General features: G+C 42.4%; 1 protein-coding gene and 1 long non-coding RNA gene across 7 annotated transcripts in view; one reads left to right on the forward strand and one right to left on the reverse strand.

Annotated features, from left to right (window-relative positions):
* Positions 1-4,449: 4,449 nt before the first annotated feature.
* LOC129523755 (uncharacterized) lies at positions 4,450-10,147 on the reverse strand. The gene is made up of 3 exons (XR_008667359.2): positions 10,003-10,147; positions 8,701-8,768; positions 4,450-8,025 (listed from the first exon to the last, which is right to left on the reverse strand). It is a non-coding gene; the product is annotated as an uncharacterized lncRNA (long non-coding RNA).
* The window catches only part of KLHL7 (kelch like family member 7), a 72,132-nt gene continuing 60,672 nt past the window's right edge, over positions 7,720-19,179 (forward strand). Inside the window, exon 1 of one of the 6 annotated variants that reach the window (XM_031012870.3) lies at positions 7,720-10,590. In XM_031012870.3, coding sequence (XP_030868730.1) covers positions 10,471-10,590 — 120 coding nt within the window. In that variant the 5' untranslated portion in view covers positions 7,720-10,470. Of the gene's footprint in view, positions 11,239-19,179 lie in introns of all 6 variants that reach the window. The other 5 variants (XM_031012872.3, XM_055347310.2, XM_031012869.3 and 2 more) reach the window with 5 other exon arrangements.

Genomic DNA, 19,179 nt, shown 5'->3' on the forward strand with positions numbered 1-19,179 from the left:
GTGCCAGATTTTTTCAACTGCCTTTTCCACATCTATAATCATGTTATTTTCGTTTTTTATGCTATTAATATAATATATATTACATTGATTGATTTTTCATATGTTAAACCAACCTTGCATTCCTGGGATAAATCCCTCTTGGTCATGGTGTATAATCCTTTTTATATAAAAAATCACTTAAAACAATAATTCTTTTACTCTGCCAAAGGGTTGTATGTGTGTGTTGGGTTGCACCTTTAATGCTCCAGCAGGCAGCTTATAATTCTGCCTTACCTGTCACTTGTTGCTTGCATAGAGCCACAAAAGTCAACCAGAGGTAAGAGTTTCAGGCCTTCTTAGGTTTCTCCTGGCCTTCTAGATTCCCAAGTATATGTCATAGTTTTCAAAGCCAACTATGGACATCTCATTACCTAATGTGGTGATTAATTTAAGGTGTCAATTTGACTAGGTTAAAGATACGCAGGTAACTGGTAAAATATTATTTCTAGGAATACTGTGAGGATGTTTCCAGAAGACATAAGCATTTGAATCAGTAGATTGAGTAAAGAAGACCCACGGTCACCATTGTAGGCAGGTCATTCAAACCATTGATGACAGATAGAACAAAGAAGCAGAAAAAGTTTGAATTTGCTCTCTCTGAGCTGAAACAGCCATCTTTTCGTACCCTCAGACATCAGAACTCCAGATTCTCAGCTGGGCGTGGTGGCTCACGCCTATAATCTTAGCACTTTGGGAGGGACCTTAGGAACCCTACCTGAGGTCAGGAGTTCAAGACGAGCCTGGCCAACATGGTGAAACCCTGTCTCTTCTAAAAATACAAAAATTAGCTAGGCATGGTGGCACATGCCTGTAGTCCCAGCTACTCAGGAGTCTGAGGCAGGAGAATCACTTGAACCAGGGAGGTGGACGTTGCAATGAGCCAAGATCGAGCCACTGCACTCCAGCCTGGGCGAGAGAGTGAGACTCCGTCTCAAAAAAAAAAAAAATGAACTCCAGATTCTCAGGCAACTGGACTCAGACTTACATAAGCAGTCCCTCCAGTTTTTCAGGCCTTCAGCCTAGGACTGAGAGTTAAACCATCTGCTCCCCTGGTTCTTAGGCTTTTGTACTCAGACAATTGCACCAACAGCTTCCCTGGTTTTGTAGTTTGCAGACAACCCATCTTGGGACATCTTAGCCTCCATAATTGTATGAGCCAATTCCCATAACAAATCTGTGTATATTTATGTATGTATGTATGCATGCATTTATGTATGCATATGTGATAGCAGCAGCAGACCATCTGGAGTGGCCACACTGTGAAGACACAGGCTGCAGTGGGGGAGGTGCAGCTGGGGCTGTGCACTCCCCAGAGCTAGCAGGGGCCAGGAATAGATGGGAGCTCCTTGCCTTACCAAGTTGGTAGGCTAGGAGCACCATGCTCTGGGGCACAGCTGTAGCCACCCAGCCACAACTCCAGACCTGGGCATCCCTGTGCTCTCAGGGACTGGGAAGCTCCCCTGCTCCCGCAGGCTTGGAAGTGCCTGCTCCTGCTCTGTGGCCTCTCCCTGCTCCCAGCACCTGCTCTGGGGCAGAGCAAAGTTGTGGTTGAGCCTGGGCATTGTCATAACCTGGCCAGCTGTACATGGGCTCAGGGTGGTGCTGACACAACAGCCCCCAGCCACCTCAGCCCCCTCCAGACTTTGGGCGCCAAAGAGCATGGGAGGGAGATGGGAGGGGCAGTGACTGAGGGCAGCTTGGCATGGGCCTGCAGACACCCCTCAGTGTGGACAGCCAAGGTGCCATGGATGACATGTTGATGAGGGCAGGAGGCAGACAGGTTCCTGGATGGGAAGGGGCAGGTCCCCAGTAAAGCCCCTCCTTCGAGCCAAGAATGGCCTGAAGCCTGGAGGCCAGGCTGCCAGTTCTGGGTAGAGTCTGTGGCCCAGAGTGAGAACTTACGGTGCTTTTCCTGGGCCCACCCATGGCTGCCCATGGACCAATGAGCACACACTTCCTCCTTTCTGAAGCCCATAAAAACCCCAGACTCACACAGATTTCAAGACTACAAGCTGTGGGAAGGAGCTATCCACTTTGCGTCTCCTTGACTCATCAGGATGACCTGCCTGCAGAAAAGAGCTACCCACTATGGGTCTCCTCTCCACTGAGAGCTGGACACTCATCAGGATGACCTACCTGCAGAAAGGAGCTACCCACTTCAGGTCTCCTGAGAGCTGTTCTGTCACTCAGTGAAGCTCCTCTCCACCTTGCTTGCCCTCTCCACCTTGCTTGCTTACCTCATTCTTCCTGGATGCAGGATAAGAGCTCAAGACCCAACAAATGACAGGACTGAAAGAGCTATAACACAAACAGGCATGAAACACGCCCCCCTGCTTGCCATGTTATGGACGACAAGAAGGAGAGAAGAGCTGTGGCCCTTCAGGAAGCCCAGACCTAGGGGCTCCCCAGCCAGGGCTGTGACACCCTCTTTAGGGCTCTGTGGTTCCTGGCATCTCCAAGCTTCTGGGTGCCACTGTGTTCCCCTCATCCAGATGTGGGTGTCTGCAACAGAATCTGCACACAGAACATTTGGACCAGCCACAGCCTCGCACGGAGCCAGCACCTGTGCTGGCGCCTGGAGCTGCCTGCCTTGCCACAGTAGCCAGCCTGCCTGGCTGTGCACAGTGGCCGGACCCCACGCTCACTGGCCCACACTCTCCTCACCATTCTGAACCTGGTTTGCTGTTGGCAGGTGTGGGATCCGGGCCGGTAGCCTGAGCTGAGCACAGCTTGCCAGGCCGAGCGGGCAAAACGAGCCCAGCAGGTGCAAGCAATATTCAGGCAGAAGGTGCCACTAGCCACAGAGGTTTCTGGCTGGTGAAGCAACACCCTAAGGATCCTGTGACATATGTATGTATACATGTGTGTATGTATGTATCATCTATCTATCTATCTATCTATCTATCTATCTATCTATCTATCTACCTATCTATCTATCTTTCCATCCATCCATTCATCTTATTGGTTCTGTTTCTCTGGAGAATCCTGACTAATATACTCAGTTTTTCCATTTAAGTGTTTAGGTCAGCATTTTGCTAGCCCTAAATGGCAATACTGCCTTAGGCAGCTACAATATTAAACAACTGCTGCTTATTGTCTTTGTCAAATTCCCTGCTGGCGGAGCTGTTTGCACAAAGTGAGCTCTGAGTCATGTCAAATAAATACAAGCCCTGAGAACGGAGCTTTTCAGTAAGGTGCCAGACAGGCTGAACACTAAAAATACCCTAGGGATGAGGCTTTTGAGGACCTCTTAACCTGTTCTGACTTCTCCAATGACAGTGGGCTGGTGGGTTTCACAGCTACCATAGTTGTGAAGCTGTTGGTTTTTAAGGCTACTATAAAGCTAGAGAGAGTGAGAAGGGATTAGGAAGAGTTAAAACACCTCAAGTCTCATTGTTATGAGATTCAGCCATTTGTCTTAAATAACTACTTCTTGGATTGTTATAAGCTTTTAGTTAGTTTCCAGCGATCTGAAAAAGTTAATTTTGACAATTTCCCAGTGTTCTTGTTGCTTTTATGGAGGAGTAGATTTTCAGAGGCCCTTATTTTACCTTTCTGGGAGTTGAGGTCACACTTAATCATTCATACGTCATATTGTAAAATATACACACGACTGGCTGGGCATGGTAGCTCACACTTGTAATCTCAGCACTTCGGGAGGCCAAGGTAGGCAGATTACCAGAGGTCAGGAGTTGGAGACCAGCTTGTCCAACATAGTGAAACCCCATCTCTGCTAAAAATACACACACACACACAAAAATTAGCCAGGCATGGTGGCAGGCACCTGTAATCCCAGCTACCTGGGAGGCTGAGGCAGGAGAATCACTTGAACCCAGGAGGTGGCAGTTGCAGTGAGCCAAGATTGCACAACTGTACTCCATGCTGGGCAACAGAGTGAGACTCTGTCTCAAAAAAAAATGCATGACATATATATTCCTTCCACTTCTGATTGGAAGTGAGTACCAACCTTCTGCTTAAAATTTTACATATTTGATGACTGAAGAATTTTCCATAGACCAGCTTGTGGCTTAGCTGATGAAACCTGTTTAAAACTTGCTTCTCCTCCACTACTTAAATACTTTCAGTGCTGGTTACTGTAAGACATATTAGGAGATCTCAGGCCCTGCATCTTTGGCATCACAAGATAGGGTTGGCACAGTGGGACTAGGGACTATTCCTGAATGCCATTCTTACATTAGAAGGGCTGGAAATAGCTTAACTGTATGGAAGTAACTGTGATCTACAAATATATATCCTACTAGATGCCAAAAAATATATCCCCAGTTCAATTTGTGATTTGTTCCCAAAGATATATATGGCAATTTCAACACCACCAGATAGTTAAAAAAAAAAAAAAAAGTATGATAGAGGGAAAATCAGGGTGAAATGAGACAATAGACTCAAGCTATTGTGGTTAAAATATCTTACTTTTATAAATTTTACAAAGCCAAATTGCTATGTGAACACATTGCTAGGCCCACAGCTTTGAAATCAGCCTGTTCAAGTTTAGAGACCCTGAATTTTAAGCTTGGATAATCCCCAGACCCCTGCCCACCACCTGGTCTTTTGTCTGATTTCTCTCTGGGTTTCTGCTTTTTTTTTTTTTTTCATTCTGCAGTCTCTGCAGACTGCTGCCTTTCTCTGCTTATCACATACACCGTCCAAATTGGCTGGCTGAGCCCCTTGTACATACTTCCAGTAGAAGTGCTGCACACAAGCTCATCAACATCCATCTGTCCAGTGTCCAAAGAGAACATGATGCTCTTTACTTCAGCTTATTAATTGGGTCTCTTTGGTTTAGGTGTTCAACCTTAATCCAATAAACTGAGACCAGGTAGAGGTAAAGTCCCACAGAATAGGTACAGCTTTAGGAATCCCTCCTGTGGGTGAATAGAGGAGTAAGCAACTCACAGAAAATGGGAATTGGCTAAGCTGACACTTCAAGAAGTACTGGACTATAGAAAAGTTCAATAGGTTTAAGTAATAGGTACAGAAAACCTTCTCTAAACACTTAATATGCAAATATATTTTGGGATTTTTCACCAAGGATATATTTTACATGTCTCCCAAAATTGTCGCAAAGGTTCTCTACCAATCGCATGAGTCTGGTGAGAGAGACAGAACACTCACACAGGCTAGACAAAGATTTACTATGCACAGATAGATGAGCAGCAGGAATAAATAGAAGCCTAGGATCCACAGCAAGCCAGTCCTCTAAGGCTCAAGAAAGCTGCTGAGTGTGGAAAGGGTCTTATCTGTGTGTGCTCCACATCCCACTGCAGCTGAGGGACACTGAAAGCACTGTGCTCTGGGTTTTATACTCTAGGTGGCACTAGGATCACTGAGAACAAGCGCTGCAGTACACCCTGTTCTGGGAGGAACAAGGACACAATATGGATTATTCTGGACATTACCTCTCTATCTCAGAAAGTTGCATTCTCGGTTATTCTGAGAACTACAAGTTGCAGGGAGAGCTGGATTGGCCAAGATCACCCAAGGACCTATCCTCCTGTGGGTGCATTCCCAGAGAACCAGTTCAGGTTAGGGGAATCATAAGACTAGTTGTATTCCAAGAAACACATTTTGGGAAATGCTAGATTAAATAGTAACAAAGTTAATACAGGACAGGCACACATTTTATTTGCAGTATGCTTTATTGTGCTTCACAGATACTGCATGTTCTTTTGTTTGTTTTTTTTGCAAATTAATCGTTTGTGGCAACCCTGCATGGATCAAGTCTATCAGTACCATTTTTCCAACAGCATGTGCTCACTTTGTTGTTTCTCTGAGTCACATTTTGGTAATTCTCGCAATATTTCAAACATTATTATTATTATCATTATCATTATATCTGTTATGGTGACCTGTGAACAGTGATGTTTGATGTTACTATTATAATTGTTTTGGAGCACCATGAACCGAGCCCATAAAACAGCGAATTTAATCAATAAATGTTGCGTGTGTTCTCACTGCTCCAGTGACCAGCTGTTCCCCATTTCTCTTTGTGTCCCCAGGCCTCTCTATTCCTCCAGACACAACAATATTGAAATTAAGCCAAGTAATAACCCTACAATAGCCTCTACGTGTTCAAGTGAAAGAAGAGTTGCACATCTCTAACTTTAAATAAATAGCTAGAAATGACTATGCTTAGTGAGGAAGGCATGTTGAAAGCCAAGACTGGGAAGCTAGGCCTCTTGGCACCAAACAGCCACATTGTGAATGAAAAGCAAACAAGCTTGGAGGAAATTTAAAGTGCTACTCCAGTGAACACATAAATGATAATAAAGCAAACCAGCCTTAATGCTGATATGAAGAAAGTTTTAGTGGTCTAAATAAATCAAACCAGCTACCACATTCCCTTAAGCCAAAACCTAACCCAGAGCAAGATCCTAACACTATTCAGTTCTATGAAAGCTGAAAGAAGTAAGGAAGTTGCCCAAGAAAATCTAGAAGATAGCAGAGGTTCATTCCTGTGGTTTAAGGAAAGAAGCTATCTCCATAACATAAAAGTGTAAGGTAAGGCAACAAGTGCTGATGTAGAAACTGTAGCAAGTTATCCAGAAGATCTAGCTAAGATCATCAAAGAGGGTGGCTACACCAAACAACAGATTTTCAATGTACATGAAACAACTTCTATTGGAAGAAGATGCCATCTAAGACTTTCATAGCTAGAGAGGAGAAGTCCATGCCTGTTTTCAAACTTTCAAGGACAGGCTGACTCTTCTTGTTAGGAGTTAATGCAGTTGGTGACTTGAAGTTGAAGCCAGTGCCCATTTACCATTCCAAAAATCCTAGGGTCCTGACAAATTATGCTAAACCTGCTCTACCAGTGCTCTATAAATGGAACAACGATGCCTAGCTGGCAGCACATCTGTTTACAACACAGCTTTCTGAATATTTTAAGTCCACTGTTCAGACCTACTGCTCAAAAAAAAAAGTGTTCTTTCAAAATATTACTGGTCATTGACAATGCACGTGGTCACCCAAGAGCTATAATGGTGCTATATGAGATTAATCTTGTTTTCATGACTGCTAACACAATGTCTATTCTACAGCCCATGGATCAAGGAGTCATTTTGATTTTTAGGTGTTATTATTTAAAATATACATTTAATAAGGCTAGAGCTACCACAGACAGTGATTCTTCTGATGGAACTGGGCAAAGCACATAGAAAACCTTCTGGAAAAGATTCACCATTCTAGATGCCATTAAGAACATTTGTGATTAGGAGGAGGTCAAAATATCAACATTCACAGAAATTTGGAAGTTGATTCCAACCCTCACGGATGACTTTGAGAGGTTTGAAATTTCTGCGGAGAAAGTACCTGCAGATGTGGTGGAAATAGAAAAACAACTAGAATTAGAAGTGGAATTTGATGTGACTGAATTGCTGCAATCTCATGATAAAACTTGAATGGGTGAAGAGTTGCTTCTTATGGCTGAGCAAAGAAAGTGGTTGTTTGAAAAGGAATCTATTCATGGTGAAGACTCTGTAAATATTGTTGAAATGACAACAAAGGATGTGGAATAGTGCATAAACTTAGTTGACCAAGCAGAGACAAGGTTTGAGAGAATTGACTCCAATTTTGAAAGAAGTTCTACTATGGGTAAAATGCTATCAAACAGCATTGCATGATATGGAGAAATCCTTTGTGATATGGAGTCAATCAATGCAGCAAACTTCATTGTTGTCTTATTTTAAGAAATTGCCATAGCCATTCCCAACATTCAGAAACTACCATTCTGATCAGTCAGCAACCTGACCCTGATCAGTCAGCACCTATCAACATTGAGGCAAGACCTTCCACAAGCAAAATGACTGTGAATCTAGTGGGCATGGTGATGTGGGCCTGTAGTCCCAGCTCCTCAGGAGGCTGAAGCAGGAGGACTGCTTGACCCCGGGAGTTTGAGGCTGTAGTGTAGTATGATCACATCTGTGAATAGCCACTGTACTCAATCCTGGAGAACACAGCAAGACTCCATCTCTTAAAAAAATAGAAATAAAAATAAAAATAAATTTAAAACTTGCAACTTGCAAAGGCTTAGATGATCATTAGCAACTTTTTGGCAACAGAGCACTTTTTAGTTAAGGTATGTGCATTGCTTTTGCAGACATAATATTATTGCACACTTAATAGACCACAGTATAGTGTAAACATAACTTGCATATGTTTTGGGAAACCAAAAAATTTGTGTGACTCACTTTACTGCGATATTTACTTTATGTGGTGGTCTGGAACAGAACCCAAAATATCTCTGAAGTATGTGTGTATTATTAACTCAGTAAAGTAATTTTAAGTGTCTTGTGCTGGCACCCCTCTAAGCATTTTTATAAACCTTACGCCAGTTCCATGTGGTAGGTTCTACTTTCACAGATAAGGAGACTGAGGCATAACAGAAGTTAAGCAATTTGCCCAAAGTTGCACAACTAGAAAGTTGAGATGTTTGACTTTGCATCCAGGCAAAGTCTCATGCTTAATCCCTGTACTATATAATCTCTGTGGCCTCTTTGAGCTCTGAATCCTATGGCTCTTCCATGAACTTTGATGTTTTATATTCAGCAATATGTAAAAAGACTGTTCTAACATCAAGCACTAAGGATGCTGTTCCTCGTTTCTTTTTTGCCTTATTACAGGACAGCATTCTTTTTCATCACTTACATTTCTGCCTTTGAATCACGGATCCTTCATCTCCCAAGGCCTTAGAGTTAGAAGACAGATTTCTACTTCTTTTCAATTAAAAAAAAAGAAAAAAATTTATTCTGTTTTTCTTCAGTGTCCTGGGTCATTTAATAAAGTGAATGAAAAATTTTCTCATTTCTAATTTTATTAACAATAAATTATTCCTATTGCCAGGGTTCACCTGAAATCCCCAAATCAACTAGTTAAAATAGAGGCACATCTGAGAACCTCTAGATTAATAGAAGAAAGATAAAGAGTACAGAGCATAAGTATCTTACTCTTTTGTAAAAACTGAGGCGTATATACAGCTTGCTCTTTCATCTGGATTATGCTATACGGTTTGTCCTCAACAAGAAAAGTATACTGTGGGCCAGGCCTGGCAGCTCATTCCTGTAATCCCAGCACTTTGGGAGGCCTAGGCGGGAGGATTGCATAACACCAGGAGTTCGAGACAAGCCTGGGCAACATAGTGTGACCTCTTCTCCACCATCACCACCACCAACAACAACAAAAAAAATTAAAAATTAAAACTTAGCCCAGAGTGGTGTTGCACGCCTGTAGTTTCAGCTACTTGGGAGGCTGAGATGGGAGGATTGCTTGAGCCCAGGAGTGCTGAGGCTTCAGTGAGCTATGATTAGCCACTGCACTGCACCCCCAGCCTGGGCGACAGGGCCGAGACCCTGCCTCAAAAAAAAAAAAAAATGCCTCAATGGTGTAAATTATTTTACATAAAATGTCTCTGTATAGTCCTATATAGACCGAGGAGGAAAACCAATGAGATATAAAGTTTTCATAATGTTAAATAATGTACAATTTCAAATAATCCTGTATATTACTATACAGTAGAAAGAATATGGTTACAAAAAACATTTCCATGAGGGCTGTGATTGAGTTCCGTGTTCCCGTAAAAACACTTAGAGAAGCCTAACTGAAGATTTCTAGAACCGACTGACAACTGATTTCAGTTGTAAACACACAGTAAGCCAGCCTAGTTAGGCAGACATTCATTGCACGCCAAGGAGACACCAACGGGACTGTGTGCTCTAGCGTTATGAATCCCACGAAAATAAATCTTGTGCTCCGTGTAACAAGACTTTAACTTGCAGTAATATCCTCTCATCATTTAATATTTATTGAGCGCCTACCATACACCAGGCTCAGATACTGCACTGAACACCGACCCTGTCCCATGAAGCCTTACACTGATGGGAGACACCTTTGCATGTTCCACAGCCCAATTATCAAAAAAAAAAAAAAAAAAGATAATCACGTAACCGAAACCTGGAAATCTGCCTTGGGCACACAAAAGAGCAGGCGCGACCTCGGACCAGCTCCGAGGCAAAATTCACTCAGCGCGGGACAGCGACAGAGAATCCGGCCGCACCTGTGCCTGCAGTCTCATTGCTCGGAACGGCGCGCCACTGTGACGTGTCAGGCTCCGCCCCTGACTCTCTTCATAGTGCCCCCGCCTGCTTGCGCGAAGTGCGCAGGCTCCTGGGCAGGGCTCGGGTTCTGCCCGGGGAAGCAGCCCAGTTGGTAGCGTCGCTCCCTGAGCGCTTCTAAGGGGGCCGCCCGGCCTTGTCTTTCGGCAGTGGCCGAGCCACCGCTGCCTGCCGCGCGTTCCAGAGCTGGGCGCTGCAGCTGCACTGCCGATCGCCGTGTTTGGTCGATAGAATCCCCAGTGTGCCCAGAGAGTGCGACCCCTCGCCCGGCCCGGCGAGCCCCGGGCGTGAACCGAGCTGAGGGAGGATGGCAGCCTCTGGGGTGGAGAAGAGCAGCAAGAAGAAGACCGAGAAGAAACTTGCTGCTCGGGAAGAAGCTAAATTGTTGGCGGGTTTCATGGGCGTCATGAATAACATGCGGAAACAGGTACCGCCTCTGTGGGAGTGACGGACGACGGTGGGAGGTGGTCCGGGGCTCGGGCCCCTGGTTCCCGGGGTCGAACCCCGCGCCCTGTGGATCGCGCCCCTCTTTCTCTGTCCTCGCCCCTCCTTCCGTTTTCGCAGGCGAGCGATTCCGCAGTTGGTAGAGGGGCGCGTAAAACAATTCTCGAGCAAAAGTGCTTCTCGTCTGCCGAGGATGTAGCTCCCAAGTCAGACTCCTGGGGGACTCCTCAGGCTGGCTTTCGCCGTCGGGTATCGGTTGTGTAACAGCTCTGCCCTAGTTATCTCTTTGTGGGGCGAGGATCCTTCCATTGGCGAGCCGTTTTAAGGTGTCGTGAGATCTTGTGTGAAGAAACCCGTTGGCATAGCCCAAACCGAAGCCCCCAAAGGGAGGAGAGTTGCTGGCCTGAAATCAGCTGCTCTTAAATAAGGATCCCCGCCCCCTCCTGTGTTCCCCGGTGGAGCTAGTTGAAGAGGAGTCCTCCTGTTCGTGCTAATTTAGAGCAGAAGCAGCCATCGATAAATACCATGCCATCTTCTAAGGGCACTGTGCGCCTCTGTTATTAAGAGGAGCTCTTTGTTCTGTCCTTGGTGTGTGGTGCATTCGTGAAATTCTGCAGCACATCGGCGAAAGGTGGGTTATGAAAAGAACGGATTTTAACGCTGGCGAAGGTGAAACAAAGAGGCTTTATTTTTTTTTTTAATTCCATAACATCTATACCGATAAGCATAGAAAGTCACTTTTTCCTTTCTGTAAGCTTTATTTATAGATAATACACATCTAAGTAGATTTGTGGGAATGTTTGGGTTTTGTTGACTGGGATCCTGTTTCAAGAGGACAAAGCAGGATGTGAGTTATGTGTAACTGCAAAACCTAGTTTGCTTTGTCTGGTGGTTCTGCTGGGAATATGGGCAACAGTAGAGGAATTTAAGATTTTTATGAAGATATTAACTTCTGGTTTCTATAAGCAAACGCTGACTGCAGGGATTTTGTCTTCGTTCACCAGCTCCTGCTACAGTGCACCAGTGCAGTCTATGGGAATGCTTTTAAATCTTTCCTGGCCTTTGTGCTGAAGTACTGTGAATGCCTGAATTCGTTAATTTATGTAACTTACTTTCATGTATCTATTTTCAAATTCATGTTCCTTTCATGTAAACCTTTTTGTATCTACAATACCACAGACTTCAAATTGCTGGTACATTTAGCTATTGCCTGCCTGTAATGGTAGTTGAACATAGTTTACCAGGGCTTAAACTCGTTGAAGACTCATTAGGTTCCCTCCCACTCCCTCGAATATATGTTTTCATTCGTGGATCATAGCATTGTAAAGCATTGCCTTAATCCCTAAATAGGGTGAAACTGGATTGCAGCAGCAAATATTTACTTGAGGAGGAGAGGATTATCTGAGACTGTCCGTTTAGCTCTTTGGATTTAAAAATTGACTCACATTTCTTAGCTTTGGAGTATATTAACATCACTTATTTACCGTCACAATAGAAGTACAATTACTGAAAAATCAGGGTTCTGTTACTGAGTAGGAAGGAAAAAATGGTTACCTGGTGAACAACCAGGGGTCCCCTCCACAATGATTAACTGACCTTAATCTGCCAGGTTCTCCTGTTGTCAGTGGTTTGGCATGTGATTCAAACAGTTCTCCAATAGCACTTTTATCTACTTCATGGAATCATGCATCTTTTGCAAGATGTGCAGTTTCACTTCGCAATTGATTTACATTATGGTTATATTGTATTGTCCTGTTTAACATCATAACACAGGAAACAATTGACCAAGAATGACTGACAAGGGCAGTTGATGGGAATTGGCAGAAACAGTGGCTGGTCTGAGCCAGAGGAGGAATGTTTGAGTGAGGACCAACTTTATAAGTGCTCTTGTTCTTTAGTAAATATTTTTGTGTTATGACTACTTTTGCATCCCTTTACAATCTCATTGCTTTAAGGATCAGGATAATGAGTGCCTAGATGACAAGGACCCCTCTGTAAACATCCAGAAACATTCCTTCAAGAATTTGAGAACATTGTGAGATTAGCATACCTCAATTCCAATCCTGCTGTCTCATTATTTCATTTTGTTATTTTAGATAACATGATTTAGGTCATTCCATCTCTCTGTAGTATAGTGGCTGATTCTATACATAGAGGCAAAAGGGGATTCTGCAGAGCCAGCCGCCTCGGCTTCTTCTAAAGCCTTTTCCTACATTGTTTTTGTCATTTCTAGCCTTTTGTTTCTAAGTAAACTCTCCAGCGAAGTATGGGATACATATAAGAGGGCACAAATCATAAACGTATAGCTCAATTATTACAAAGTGCACATCCCACCAACAAGACGAGAACATGACCAGTACACCAGAGGTCCCCCCTTATGCCCTTCTCAGTCACCAACCCCACAGTAGTAACAACTATTCTAACTCTGTAACCATCGAAGTTAGAGCAGAAGCAGCCATTGATAAATACCATGCCATGCCATCTTCTAAGGGCACTGTGCACCCCTGTTATTAAGAGGAGCTCTTTGTTCTGTCTTTGGTGTGTGGTGCATTCATGAAAGTCTGCAGCACATCGGCAAAAAGTGGGTTTTTCCTGTGTTTGAACTTATATAAATGTAATCATATGGCATAAACTTTTGTGTTTTGTTTTCTTAAAGCCAACATTGTTTGTGAGATTCATCTGTGCTGTGTGTAGCGCTACTTCATCCTTGTGGTATATAGTATCCCATTGAATGAATATAGCACAATTTATCCATTCTATCATTATGAACATTTGGGTTATTTCTAGTTTGGAACTATTAAGACTAGTACTACTATGAACATTTTTGTACACTTTGTACATGCCTTTTGGTATGCATATGTATGTATTAATATTTGTGTTGGGAAATACCAAACAGGAATTTTTGAGTCATAAGCTATACCACCTTCAGCTTTAAAAGATATCGTCGTGTAGTTTTCCAAAGTGATTGTACCATGTTACGCTTCTGCCAGTTGTGTGTGAGAGAGGCTTTTGCTCCGCATCCTTGCCATCACTTGATGTTGTCAGTCTTATCACTTTAGCCATTCTAACTGGGTGTATAGGAGCATCTTATTTAATTGGATTGAGTACCTTTTCATTTATTTCTTTAACTTTTTGCTTAGATTAATGTTATTACCTGATATGTAAAATAGAGGCTTTACAAGGCAGGTCTGGGTCACAGTCGCTATTGCACATGCACATTGCTGTTGCCATACTCTTCTTTTGTGTTAATGAAGTCCAGGAGTCTCTTAACATTGGAGGAAGATGTTTTAAGACCTTCCTGAGTACCACCATAGTTTATAGTTTCTCCACATTAAATGAATTAAAGCATAATTGGAACTTGAAAGCTTATGTTAAAGTCCTTATTGAGAGTTATGTGAGAGAACTACAGAGCTGATTTCACAATTAGATACTGGGCAGTTAACTGGGCTCACCTTCCGGCTAAAATGACTTTGCTTCTGTATTCTCATCTGTCTGACTGTAAATTACTACATGTCATTATCTTTAGGTTCTCTTGTGAATAATCTAAACCTTCAGTGTTAAACCCTTGGTAATAATAAGACTTCTTGAGCACTTATAACTCTGTTCCAGCCACTCTGCAGAGTGTTTTACATGCTTTGTCTCATTTAATTCTCTTAACTTTCATTGACAATTCCAGTCGTCCAGACCTTCTTATTCTTTTTCCTGTACTTTACTGTTTTCTGTTTTCTTTTTCTGTCTGTCCAGCTTAGAAGCTATTGTCACTCCACTGTCTCTCCAGTGCCCCAGTTTTCTTGACCCTCTGTCCCTTTTTCATGTCCATCTGGCAAACTTGAGTATTGATGACTGATTACCTTCTTTGTGCAAGGCTCCAAGCACAGCTGGAAAATATCTCACTGGGCAACTTCTGCCAAGTAAGTGCTTGGCCACTAATTTCCACTAGACTATCAGTGCCGGTGAGCAATCTTTTTGTTTTACTATTTTCCTCCAATCTGAGTCCTTTCTGTAGATCCTCACTTTCAGCAGATCACCCTCTTTTGACACCATAGATAAATAGAAGTCATTAGTCTAGAACTGTCTACCTTTTCACTTTCTACCACCAGATCTCTAAACCTATTTTGACACTTTCCCTTTTCTCCTCTTATCCTGCTACAATGGAGATGCTGCTGCTTTTTCTAAGGCCAGTACTTCTACCTAGGCTTTGGCTTCCTGGATGCTGGGCTCCTCAGAAGTATTATACTGTTGGTTATTCCATCTTTGTTGAGCATCTTTAACTTTTCTTCTTTGCTGGATTCTTGCTATTAGCACTTAAGCTTGTTTTAACCTCTCCAGCTTTTGAACCAAACAACCAGCAAACCCATTCTTAATCTCAACATACCCCTCTAAATACTTCTCTCCCCCCATTAAGATGAAAAGCTGGGTAAATTCACTACGTTTTCTTTTGTTTTTTTTTTTTAATTTTATTATTATTATACTTTAAGTTTTAGGGTACATGTGCACAATGTGCAGGTTTGTTACATATGTATACATGTGCCATATTGGTGTGCTGTACCCATTAACTCGTCATTTAGTATTAGGTATATCTCCTAATGCTATCCCTTCCCCCTCCCCCCACCCCACAACAGTCCCCGAAGTGTGATGTTCCCCTTCCTGTGTCCATGTGTTCTCATTGTTCAATTCCCACCTATGAGTGAGAACATGCGGTTCACTACATTTTCTTACTTACTATTTATTTATTACTCTAGTTCAATTTGGCTTCCAAGTTCATTCATTGAAATGAATACTTATTGACAACCCACTGTATGCTAAACATTTTGCTAGATTCTGGGGTTGCAATGATAAGCAAACCCTGACAGTCCCAATCCTCTTGTAGTTAATAGGCTAGTAGAAAAGCAAGACATTGGTCAAGTAATCACACAAATAAATGTAATATTGCAACAGTGGTAGGTATTACACAGGAGAATAACATGGTACAACGAGGGCATATGGGTGGGTAATTTGACCATCAGGAAGTTTTCTCTAAGGAAATGGTCATTGAGAGCTGAAATAAGAGTAGGTGTTAACTAGGTAAAGAGAAAAGGGAAGAGTGACTCAAGTAGAGGGAACAACATATTCAGAGGCTCTGAGTTGGAGACCTACTTTATTATAGAATGGCAAGTTCGAGACTGATTAAAGGTCAGTGTAATTGGAGCACAGAACATAAGGCGGACGATGGTTCTAGATGAAACTGGCGAAGTAGCTAGAGACCTGCCCATGCATAGCTTCATAAGTCAAGTTAGGTGATTTGCCCTTATTCTAAAATCTGTGTATGCATGTTTGTGTGCATGTGCATGCATGTTTGTAGAGACGGGGTGTTTTCTTCTTTAAAAAAGATGACTTGGCCTGGCACAATGGCTCACACCTGTAATCCCAGCACTTTGGGAGGCTGAGACAGGTGGATCACCTGAGGTCAGGAGTTTGAGACCAGTCTGGCTAACATGGTGAAACTCCATCTTTACTAAAAATACAAAAAATTAGCCAGGCATAGTCACACGTGCCTGTAGTCCAAGCTACTCAGAAGACTGAGGCAGGAGAATTGCTTGAACCCGGGAGGCAGAGGTTGTGGTGAGCCAAGATTGCACCATTGCACTCCAGCCTGGAGACAGACTGAGACTCCGTCTCAAAAAAAAAAAAAAAAAAAGACTTACTGCTTTGTGGTAAATGAATTAAAGAGTTTTCAGAGTGCTTGCTGGCAGACGAAATAGGAAGCTGTAGTAGTCCAGTGAGACATGATGGTCCTTTGGACTGAGGTGATGACAGTGGCAGCCATAAGCAACATCAATGAAGAAAAAGTGATAGATTAAAAAGATAATAAAATCAACAGGACTTGGTGATGATAACTGCCGTATGTAGTTGTGATAACTAAATTAGGTAACCAAATTAAGATAACTTAAAATACGACCTGATAACAAGTAACATCTCAGTAAGTGTTAGCTATTTGTATTGTGATGCTGGTACATGATTGGATGTTGAGGGATTCAGCATAAGGTGTCACTTATGATCTCTAGGGTTCTGGAATGCATAACTAAATGGATGATGACACTATTCACTGAGAAAGGAGGTATTGGAAAAGGATCAAAGCATTGGGGAAAGGATTATAATTTGTGTTTTAGATGTGTTTAATTTGTGATATCATTGTGACACTGAAGTATATATGACAAATTGACAGGTCTGGAAAGTTGTGGGTTAGATGTATACATTTGTGAATTATCTGCATATAGAAGATAACTTCTTCATTGAAGCTGTGAAGAGTCAAGAGTCCAGAATAAAGGATAGAAAATGGGCCTATGGAGGAGATAACAAAGGAATCACCAGAAGAATAGGAGAAAAATGAGAGTTTCGAAAATTGGGAAGAAATTGTTTCTCCTTCCCAGCAAGTCAGGATGGCCAAATGGTCTAAAGCACTGTATTCACAGGAGGACTGCAACTTTTAAAGCTGGTAAAAGATCAGAATAAGATTAAAACTAAAAATACTTATAGTAGGACATAGCAACACAGAGTGGTTTGTTGACTGTAGTAAGACTTATTTTGATGGGCAGACAAATGGGAGTCAGATTAATGTAAGCTGAAGTGAGTAGAATATGAGGAAATTCAGGCAGCTGTTTTGAGAAATTTGGCCTTGAAGGGAGAGGGAGTCAAACGAAGGTTGCTGGGTTTTATTTGTTTAAATGGGAAAGATATAGGTGTCTTTAAAAACTAGTGGGAAAAAGAGATGTAGAGGTTGGATATATATGAGACAGAGTGGGCAATTAATAGATAATTCCTGATATGAGATCCAAAGCAAATGTGATTAATCTCAGACAGGGGTGGCGGGGCAGTTCCTCTTCCATAAGAAGTGGGAAGAAGGAGGGGATTGATAGTAGGTGTGTTTGGAATCAGAAGAATGAAGGAGTTTCTATCCAGTGATTTCTCTTTTCTCTAAAAGAAAAATAGAATGAGATCATCTGCTAAAATGAAGGAGTAAGAAGGCAAAGCTGGAGGTTGAGGAATGTAGTCTTTGCGAAGAATAGAAATGGTATTATGGCTGTCAGTATTTTTGAAGATTCTTTTGACATTGTCATGAACTTACGTTGAATATTAAGCTAGCCTTCAAAGCCCTGTCTTTTGTTCTTTTTACCTGAAGAGGAGGTAAAAATGAGGAGGCTAATATAGGCAGGTCACAGTCTTAACTTTCATTCCCATGGAAACATTTTTCTATCACTTGGTGGAATCACTTTTCTTTTGGGCCTCCAAATCTCTAAACTAACAGAACCCACTAGCAGAAAGACTAATTGCTGAGATTAGAAGCAAAATTTTTGTAAGTGAATCATTAAGTGTAATATTGAAGGGAGCCAGGCCGGGCACAGTGGCTCACGCCTGTAATCCCAGCACTTTGGGAAGCTGGGGCGGGCAGATGACTTGAGGCCAGGAGTTCACGACTAACCTGGCCAACATGGTGAAACCCCGTCTCTACTAAAAATACAGAAATTAGCCGAGTGACGCATGCCTGTAATCCCAGCTACTCAGGGGGCTGAGAGGCATGAGAATCGATTGAACCCAGGAGGCGGAAGTTGTTGTGAGCCGAGATTGTGCCATTGCACTCCAGCCTGGGCAACAAGAGCGAAACTCTGTCTCAAAAAAAACCCCCAAATATTGAAGGGAGCCTCTTCCATTTTTTGGTTGCCGGGCTGTTAATTCTTGCTACATAGAGACCATTCTGTCTATATAAATTATATCAGATTAGCTTATTTGAGAATGAATTCTGCCACATAAAAAAGAAGCTTGAAAAGCACGAATGTAAGAAGCTGAAAGGAAATGAGGCATCTTGAGCTCGTATCTACCTCACTTCCTCACTTTGTCAAATGAGAGAGGAATTGCTAATCTAATTAAGTTAGAACTGAAGACACTGTTGTTTTATTAATGGTAAAGTTACTCTGTTGAGAGCTACCTTGTTGTATTTAAGGAATCCATCTGCTGAGTAGGACAGGTAAGGTATGTGTTATGATGGACTCCATAAGCTGGGTTTGGGCCAAACCATCTCTCATTTTTCCCATATAGGACATATGACTGTGCAGCTTCCAAAATTTAGATTATTGGGATATGTAGGGGCAATTTAAAGTTTGCCTTATCAAGCAAAGCCTCATTTTCCAACTTTGTTTTATGAGAGAAGCACTGCATATGGGAGATTAACAAGTACTTGCCCTTCAGTCAAAAGTGCATCTTCTTATGTCTAGTTTGGTTATTGATACTTCCTTATATAAACAACCTGAGTTGAGAATCTCAGTGGGCTGAATGATAGAATTCAGGCACCGAAGCCCCACCCCAAACTCCAGCACAAAGTAGCTGGACCAAGTAGCTGTAAGTTCTTTTTTCCAAGTTTGCCTTGTCTTTTGGTCTATTTTCTTACTAGCTCAGGGAATGCTTTGTTCTATCTTAAATGCTTATGTGGCTGCTTTCCTCTACCAATAACTGTTCTTTTTTGTATCATCCAAAGACCAGCTTAAGAGGTTATTTAAATTTTTACCCAAGAAAGCTTTGAAGTGGGTGGATAACTATT

Source organism: Gorilla gorilla, chromosome 6 (genome assembly GCF_029281585.2).
Source record: "Gorilla gorilla gorilla isolate KB3781 chromosome 6, NHGRI_mGorGor1-v2.1_pri, whole genome shotgun sequence".
NCBI lineage: Eukaryota > Metazoa > Chordata > Mammalia > Primates > Hominidae > Gorilla > Gorilla gorilla.